General features: G+C 44.8%; 1 protein-coding gene across 1 annotated transcript; it reads left to right on the plus strand.

Annotated features, from left to right (window-relative positions):
* The first annotated feature begins 1,055 nt into the window (after positions 1-1,055).
* On the plus strand, positions 1,056-4,985 carry LOC131879281 (uncharacterized). The gene is made up of 4 exons (XM_059225554.1): positions 1,056-3,918; positions 4,016-4,216; positions 4,288-4,562; positions 4,628-4,985. Exons 1-4 carry the CDS (start codon positions 1,201-1,203, stop codon positions 4,893-4,895), a joined length of 3,462 nt encoding a protein of 1,153 aa, XP_059081537.1. The 5' UTR covers positions 1,056-1,200; the 3' UTR covers positions 4,896-4,985.
* Positions 4,986-9,773: the final 4,788 nt, after the last annotated feature.

Raw genomic sequence — 9,773 nt, forward strand, 5'->3', positions numbered from 1 at the left:
GTGCCTCTTCCCGTTTTCTTTGGGCCATGTGATGTTGCATTAAAGGACCTTTATCAGGCTTTTTTAGGCATCTACCACAACTAACTATGCAAAGCTGAAAACGTAACCTTCAATTGAAAACAAAGTTGCGTATTGCAGTCATGAAGCCAATGAATTGGTACTCTTTTTCAACCACCCTGACATTTTTCATGAAGCTCCACCTATGCTACCTTCAAAATGCCAAGACTAAGCCCAGCCACCCCCAGGCAAAAAGGATAGGAACAGAGTGGCCCATAATTGTTTCTATGATTATGGATTAAGTTTAAGGTTGAATGTGGCAAATTCAGTTTCATACTTGTGTACATAATAGACATCCAATATAGCCTGGTGAATTTATGACAAGGGGTTGGTTTACCTTGTTCCAAAGAGGGAGGTATTGAGACAGGTTGGCTCATAGTGATGGTTGATCATTTTAGATAAGCCATAACACTATTTTCAGTTTGTGAAGGGAGAAAAAGATGATTGAAATCAATCCACACAGTGAGTGGGTGATTCTTGTCACAGTTTACAAACAGAGATTCCAGCTGGGTTGGTTTCGCCCATCCCAATACTGGTCTGACATAGTTTCATTATCTTTATTCTCCATCCATGCCTATGTAATCAACCCAGTCTCAAACAGGACCCATGTCAGGCGGGGGCTAAAAAAGCCCCTTGAACTTCTAGGGATGACTCATGGTGTGGTGAAAAGATAAACGTTATTCTCCACCGATTAGTTGGCTGTGCTCATTTTTGAATTTGTGGCCCAATGTTTAAATGTTTAGAGAAAGACTTTAAGGGTTATTAATATCGTGTTAGGTTAGCTTGGTTTAGGTTAAGTAAGGTTAAGTTTAAAAAAAGTGCCACCGCCAACTAATCGGCCGAGAATAACGTTTACCCTGGTGAAAGCCATTGATGATTCTTCCGTTCAACGCATGGCTGCCAATTGATAATCACGCAACTCAAGTACCTGAATCGGACGCCAAAAGCACGTTTGTAAACAAAACAAAACATGTGTTTTCGAGCATGGGGCGGCATGGTCGTGGCTAGCTACTGGCTAGGAAGCAGGACAGACACAAATCCCCTTGAATTGATCATCGTTGGCTCGACTCGGAGTGCTCCTGCTCCATCCACTGACCCTGACTAGTACTAAGTCACCCCTCAGCCCTCATACCCGCTGGACCCATGGTTAGCGGGGGGATGGCTGCTCCTGCATGGTCGTCCACGGGTCGTCTCGGGACGACGTCGCCCACACCCTCGTCCGACTCGTCCACGTCGGGTGACTCGGATGGGATGGTCACACCCCCCTGGGTTGGGGGTTGTCCCGAAAGGGAGGCTGCGCCCTGCGCCCTAGAGTGCCAGCTCTTGGGCGGAGACGATCACCCATTGTGGCTGCGACCCCACTCGTTGGATCTGGACGATTTCACGCGGTTTCTCCGGGCCGCCCGCTCGCCGGGCGGTCTGAACGCCGATCTCGACTTGGCCCAGCATTACCCACGGGTGGCCCACTGGTTTCAGGGCCTGCGTTCGGCCTCGGAGGCCCAAGCCACGGCCGTACTGGAACATCTTGTGAAATTGCTGGGTCAAGCTCCGGGACCCGAGGCAGCGCTGGACGCCACTTGGGCCGCCGTGATGGCGGCTACTTGCGTCGACGTGGATCCGCCCCAGCATTCGCCGGATGTGACGCCCTTCCCCGCGGGTTGGACCTTCATTCCGCGCTCGAATCGTTGGGATTTTGACCGCATCTTGTTGTATGCCTTCCGGCGGTTGGCCAAAGTGCCCGGGTTTCAACCCGATCTCGAGCTCAAGCCCGGACTCAGCTGTTTGTCCTGGTTGCAAAGCCTGGTGCGCCATTTGCTCGTCCAGCACGATCCCCTGCCTCAAACGGCGGATTTGGCCGAATTTTTCGGCGTGCTCACCCGCATTCACCCGCAAGCCTTGGAGCCTAATAGCGGGGCTCTGGGTGCCTGGTTCATCTATAACAACGAAGGCCTCGACGCCCATGGCCTGATCCGCGATATCTTAAACGCGGCCCGTCAAACCCGACAAGTCCCCAAATTTGTGTCCAAGTTGATCATTGCCATGCTAGAACATCGGGCCATTCTCAAGTTCCCGGCCAGCCAGCCTCTCGTCTTGGACGAATTGAACGCCGTCATCCCGAAATTGCCGTTTGGCCAGATCTTGGACATCGGGCGCACTTTCAACTATCACTACGAACACGACATGCCCGCTTTGGCCGCGCCGGAGGAACCCGTTCATCAGGCCTTAGATGACTTGATGGCCTCGTTCTTCAAGCACATACCGGTCCTGGATCATCAAGTGCCTCGTCCCGTTTTGGACAAGGTGGTAAAAATGGTCCATCACACGGCCAAGGTCATGGCCGATTTCTCACTTCGATGCGATCATGGACTCTATCGCACTCCGTTAGCCGTCGTGTCGTTGGCCGTGCACTTGGCCCATTATCGAGAAATCCCATTTCCGAGCTTGATCACCGCCCAGAACGCTGAATACGTGGAATCACGTTTTTCCCACCAATATCCTTTCCTCGCTCAGCAGATGTATAGTCTCGTGCCAGGGACGAAACCTCGCATGGGGCCCAAATCTTGGCCATTTCCTGCCGTCATGCTATCCTCGCTCAAGAGTCTCCCACCAGGTTATCAGTTCTCTCATATAGTCAACAGTATCCGGAGCTACTTGAGTATGGAGCATCTGCCAAATTTCCATGGGGTGTTTGCCGAGGATGCCCGTCTTCAGAGTGCCTTGCTCATGGCTATTATTATCGATATGGCCGACAAACTGGACGTGGACGAGACTTGCTCCAATGTGCTCCGGCCATTGGTGCGGGGCAATTTTCGATTGCTGCTCGACTTTGAGGATCCCAATCACCCCGAGCTATTGAAAGCCATTAGCAAAAGCTTTGGATTTTTGGCCCAGTCCTTGTTTGCGGATGTGTCCAATCCCAATCTGGATTACCACTACTTCAAAGTACCCCTGACGGTCATGAAAGAGCTTGATCTGAGAAACCTCCACCCGACGATGAAATCGCTCGCATTCATCGTGAATTATCTTCTGGCCGCCACGTCTTGCTATCATGAAGCCACGATCTCAACCATCGTGAACCTGAGGCTGATTTGCGACGTGTTTACCACCCCGTTCGATGGTTTCAACCAGGCTGATGGGTTTGCGCTATTGTGGGAGTGTAGCAAATTCAAAATGCTTGGCCTAGAGTTAGAAACTCCGATTTGGGATAACTTTGCCAGAATTGTGAAGCTCTACATAAGTCGAATTCACTTGTACGCGGTCAAGTTTCCGGGGACTTTGGGACTCATCAAGAAATGTTGGGCATCGGTTCATTCCGAGGGAGACTATCGCCAACATCGTGTGTTTGCCATTTTCATGGACGAAATCGCCAAACCCATTCTTCATGGGGACGCCACTCATCCGGAAAAGGTTGGAATTTGCCGGGATCTGTTTGAGGAAGGCAAAGACAAACTTTTTGAGCTCTTGAAGGTGGCCTTGAAAGAGCGACAGAACACCCTGCTTCTGCAGATTGCCTCCACTCTATTGGGGGTTCATGCTAAACTGAATGACACCTCTATTCATCGCCAGGACAAATCAAAGATATTGAATATCATCCTGAGGTGGTCATTAGCGGACCAGCAGACGCCAATGCCCACCCGATTGTTGACCACCTTGTTCAAGAATCTGACATTCTATCGAGATATCTTTCCTTCACAGCTAGACAAAAACGTGTTTCGAAAGTTGGCACTGATGCAAGTAAATGTTTGGAGTGAAGGTTTTTGCGTGTGCAAGAAAGAAGCCTTCCCACACTTTGCCGAAATCGCGCAGTGCTATTTCGAAAACGTCCCCGCTGAGGATTGCATCCTGAAAGATTTGACCAGTGTAAGTGAGCGTCTTTTTTTTTTTTTTTTATCTCTATAATTGCTTGACAGAAAAGGAGGCGTTCTTATCATAAATAGATTTTTCTTTTGCGTTTTAGAACGCTTCATGTTGTTATACCATGAAGTTCTGGCGTTGTTTCTTGCGGGCTCGGAAAAGCAAGGGAGTCACCGATTTAGGCAGGCCCATTCTCGAAGACCATCTCCTCAACCTGTACAAAAAAGCTCTGGCATGGAGTCCGCAGAGAGAGGTCATCCAACATCTGGTCTTTCTGTATGAAGATATCTCGAAAGCAGACGAGGTAAAACATGTTTCTGATTTCAACAAACTTCAACAAATTCCCACCAACCCAAGGTTCTGTCTCATTTTCAGCCAATGGTCGGGAGCCATTTAGAGGCTAACTTTCTTCACCTTGTGGGCAATTCACACTACACTGAGAAATTTAGTTCCTATTGGTTGGAGATCAACCAGGTACTTTCGAATTTTGTACAGCGTCGCTATTTTCGAGTGGTTCAGCCCCGGATTCCTATGTTTATGGTAGCCATTGATAATCTTATCAAAGGGGTCCGTATTCAAAACGGACGCGAGGATAAGAGTCTAGGAGATGCGGAAACAAATACCGCTTACAGAGCTTGCGAATTGGATAGGTAATGAACAAATTGAGAGCAATCGTGATATCAACCTAGATCGGACTTTCAACGTAATCTTTTAGGACCCTAAGTCTTCTGAGGAATCACAAGGACGACTTGACACGCGTGGTCGTGCATCTTATGCCGAGTCTCCTGAACACACTAAGCCAAGTGATCTCGCACGTGCCGACTAAAAAGGCCTTGAACTTGGCCATCTACCATGTCTTGGATTTATGTGACGAACATTCGGTCAATTTCCTCATGGGTAATTTGGGGCCAGATTTGATTGAATTGGGGCGGCAAGTGGTCCAAGACCACAAGACGTTTCATCGTTACAAAGGCACCGTTTAATACAATTTTTGCTACCTTATCGATTGGAATTGCCGTGATCATTATTCGTTGTACCAATCTAGAAATAGAAGCGAGAACGACATCACTAACGTATAACAAAAACAATAGAATAGACACCCGAATCATAGTCACCGCATGGGGATGCACGAGTTCAATATCATCCTTCTGTTGAAGCACTTCGTCGGCAAATGTTTCTTGCGATTCGGCAATTCTCACCACCTTGTTCTCGATGACGTTCAGAGTCCCCGGGCGATTGGCTGCCTGAAAAGAGGAATATTTGTGAACTTAGCATGCAACGCAGTGTGCTCTCGACTTTCTTTGGCGCCTTGATCTCCAATCGCGAGAGCTTTGGGGGCGCGAATGGCGCGTTGCTGGGCGTATATCTGACATACAACCTAGAGATATCGCTCCAGGATCTGGAGCAATCCGTCAAAAGATCGTGTCGTCCCGCATTCAGTTGATCTTCGACTTAATTGAGTTCGCTTTGGAAGCGAGCGATCAAACTTTGGTAAGTGTATATAAACTGATGGGCCTCTGCATCGGAAACAAAATTCAAGACTCTCGCAGAAAATATCATGAGTGATGAGTAAGGTTCTCAAACATATGCATAAAGAAGGACCTCAAGATGCAAATAAAGATGTAAAAAAACAAGCCCACGATGAAAATAAGGATGTAAATAAACTTCAAAGATGCTTTACATTGCTCTGGCATACCAAGGTATTTTAAGCAATTTGTTAAGGTGGACACATACATTCAAATAACAGTATACTCTGATTGCAGTGGATCAGCATCTGAACAGTAATCCAAGACTTAACTTCCATAAAAATCACAGGTCGATACAACAGCTTTACTCTACTTCAACTGAACATGTCGGCTGGAAAACATTCCATGCATGAGCCACATTTGAGAAAAAAGGAAGATGTGATCTTCGATTGATTCAATTAAATGAGTAGCTGTTAAAGTTTTGGACGCTAAAAATAAATGTCATAAGATGGGTTTCAAAATAATGCTCAAAGTAATCATGAAAGCATGGAAAAGGTGGATCAGAAGTTTTGCAATAATGTTCAATGCTAAATTGAAAATTTAAGTGCGCTATTCTTTGAAATAGAAAAATAGTGTTAACCTGAAAAAAAAAAACTTCATTACTATCTTATTTGACACAAAAATGCTTTAAATGTAAGAATATTCATGGTATTTGATGTTCACATCTTTAATTGCATTTTGTAAAGCTTTCAAGAGGGAATAATCATCAAAATTTTCAAGGCTTAATTGAAGACCTGATGAACTGAAAGCGTAGAAAAACTCCATTACTCTTTGATATGAAAATAAACAGCAAATAGAAAACACATTTTTCCATGAAATTTTAAATTATAACAATTTAATAATAATAATCTTTATTGCGACTCTTGGTCATGTCATGGCGTAAAAGTAACTATAAAATAAAATCTGATGTGTATACATTATACAAAATGGTAAAACAAGAAGAATGTCGAAAAGGTAAAGGCAATAAAATAGTTGACTAGAAAGGGATATCACAATGAGTATGACTAAAATTGGTTCAATGCACATGAAAAAAGGTAAGAGGTGAGTTACAGATAGTACAAAGGCAGGTAGGTAGAGGTAAGTGATGAAAATCTTGGTTATTGCAGTAGAGTGGATGGGCCAGATTGAACAGATCCTTTGTCAACTCCCGTCGCTGATGGTATTTGGCTGGGAGCCGGACAAAGGTGCGTGACTGCCAATACTCCGAAGGGATGTCGGGCCAAGGACAATAAGGTGTTAACAAGTCCTTGACCGGGAATGATAACTTGTGTCCGGACATCACCTCCGGAAAGGTCAGGTTCCCAACACTGTTGGACACTAACCTTGCCAGCCCGATGGTAAGGGGCTCGGTTTCACATAGAAAATGTGTCCATGCATTGTTGGCATATTGGGGCACGCAGAGGTATCGCTTGAGGAACTTGGTGTAGGTGGCATCGGCGGATTTGAGGGCGGATTGGGCGGAGTTGGGAAGCCAAAGGTGTAGGCCGTAGAGAAAAATTGGGGTGACGTAGATCCGGAAGAGTTGAAGGACTATTGGGAGGGGAAGATTCTTCATGGGAAGTCTATTGCATATGTATCCGATCCTGGCCCTGGCCTTAGTTATTGTGGATTTGAGGTGATTGGTGAATGAGAGTTGGGTGGAGAAGGTGAAACCGACGTAGTTAAAACTATTGACGATTTCAATCGGACTATTGTTAATATGGAAGGAGGTGGGAGGCAGACGACCTTTATGGAAAACCATGGCCTTCGTCTTGATGGTGTTGACTTGAAGGCCGTTCTCTTGGCAATAACCGTGGAGTGCATTGATGGCATTTTGCAATTCCACGGCTGAATTAGCCAAGAGAACCAGGTCGTCTGCATATTGAATATATTGAATAGGAAAATGGTTGATGGTGGGGCCTTGGTGAGTGAGGGCTTCAGGCAGGTCGGATACATAAAGATTGAAAAGAATTGGCGATAGAGGATCCCCCTGCGGAAGGCCAATGGAAGTGAAGTAGCAGGGGGATAGGTCCTCACCAGAACGAATGGAGCATCTGAGTCCCGCATAGATGTTGGACAGCAGGACACAGATTGAACGCGGAACTCCCCAGAGTTGGAGTTTGAGGAATAACCGCGTTCGGTCCACCCTGTCGAATGCTTTGGAGAAATCCACAAAGCATCCATACACTCTCCTCTTGTTGCTGATGTTGGAATGCACAATTTCATAGAGGAGAGTGGCTGCCGTGGTGGTTGAGCGGCTTCTCCGGAAACCGAATTGGAACTGGGGAAGGAGATCCCTATCCTCGGCCAATCCGGAGAAGCGGGCAGCTAATAGGGTGGACATCATCTTCAAGAAGGGGTTCTCCAGGGCGATGGTCCGATGGTTGTTTGGAACGTCCTTGGGCCCCTTCTTTGAGATGCATCATCATATCCTTTCCACTTTATCAGTAACTACTGAATCTATAACAAACAAGAAAAACATTTTGGCTCTTTTTTGAGTTACTTTTAAATGACATAAATCACAGCTTTTGTCTGTGAAGATTTGCAATGATGAATGTTAAACTTGTTTCATTTTCAGTTTCTAAAAGTGTTTTGTTAGTTACAATACTTGGTTGATACATAACCTAGTAAGCAGGTCATTAGAATATAATATTCATTGATTACAATTTGGAAAAAGTACATTTAGATGAATTTATAAACGATTCTTACTTAAGTCTCAAATGTAGAGGTATGGCTGGGTGCCAATTTCCCTTAAAAAAAGTGCAAATACAATTTCTGCCCAAACAAAATCAGCCAAAAGAAGCCTAAAATGGATGAAAATGTGAAAAACGGACCAAAGGTGCAAAAGATGCAAATAAAGGTTCTGGATGCAAAAAGATGCAGTTAAGAGCCCAAGATGCAAATAAATGTTATTTGCATAAGTTTGAGAACACTAGTGATGAGGGTCAATGATCCACATCAATGTAGTTTGATGCGTTTTCAAGCTGGTATGGAGTAGGGTAGTAGTGGAGAGAAAATCAATCTGAAACCTTGCTAGAAGACGTTCGAGATTTGGTCAAGCTTTCGGCTGTAATACTGACGTACTCCACGGATGGAGAAACGTAAAGGGAAAACAGCGAAAAATCAAAATATTCTCCAGTAAAAATAAGGGGATGGGGTCTGGTAGATTGTTTTTTTTTTGTTTCAATCACAACCTCTAATAAAAAGGAGGTTGTGACCAATGCCAAACAATTGAAGTGTTGCAAATACAGTTTGACATGCTTACGCTACCGTCTAGGCCTTGTTGAATTAAAACACAAATTGTGGGTGGGGCAGCTCAATGGCTGACCTGCAATCATTCCCGAGGATGGGGTAACAATGGCTGAATGCCAAGATGAAGTGGCAGAAATGTCCCGCCATGGGTTGAGCGCCACAGTGAGAGCGCTGTCCGTGTCCTTGGAATGCAAGATCTGGGCTGCTCCATGGGAAAAATGTGCTTTCTATATACAGTATATTATCATATCAAGGAGTAATTTAGGTTTTCTACACTATCATTGCATAAGCTCTTGAATTGGTTCTTGAAAATTATGATGATTACTTCCTGAACGTGTGAACTAGATATATCAAATACCTTGAATATTGTTAAATGATACATCCAGAGCAGTTTTTGGCAAATGCGCTAAATATGAAATTTTTGAAAGCTGATGGGTGTTACTTTTTTTTTGGAAAAAGCACACTTAACCTTTCAATTTGGCATTGAACACCGGTTCTTATTAGATGCATCTTTAGCGTCAAAAATATTTCAATTGCTAATATATCACTCTTAAAGCCTCTTAGTGTACCCTTTGTTTGGTGCAACCTTTAGCATCCATATGATAAAAATGGAGAAACATTGAGTATGGTTGCCTTAAGGGTGAAATACACAAAATATGCAATATTGTACTCCTACCTACCATTGGGTCAACTACGCCTAATTGGGTTTCTTACTTGAACAAAACCGTTATAGGGTGATGTTTTTTCTTGTGCTCTTCACTTCTTCTATCCGCTATGACGTCAATGCCATCGGTTTGTTTTCTTTTTCAGGTGCTCATCCCTGTATTTTAGGACCTTGGCTACAACTATATTTTTCAATTTTCAGCTCACGCAAAGCGTGTCCCCTCAAACTCCCAATCCGCTCTACACATTCCACTTTCAACTTTGCAAGAGCCCATCTCTGGGAATGGATTAAAGGACGGCCAGGGGCAAACGTTATTCTCCACCGATTAGTGGGCGGTTCTACTTTTTTAAACTTAACGTAACCTTATCAAATCTAACCTAACCTTACCTAACCTAACCCAACCTAACCTAACCTAACACGATATTAATAGCCTTTAAGGT

Source organism: Tigriopus californicus, chromosome 4 (genome assembly GCF_007210705.1).
Source record: "Tigriopus californicus strain San Diego chromosome 4, Tcal_SD_v2.1, whole genome shotgun sequence".
Classification (NCBI taxonomy): Eukaryota; Metazoa; Arthropoda; class Copepoda; order Harpacticoida; family Harpacticidae; genus Tigriopus; species Tigriopus californicus.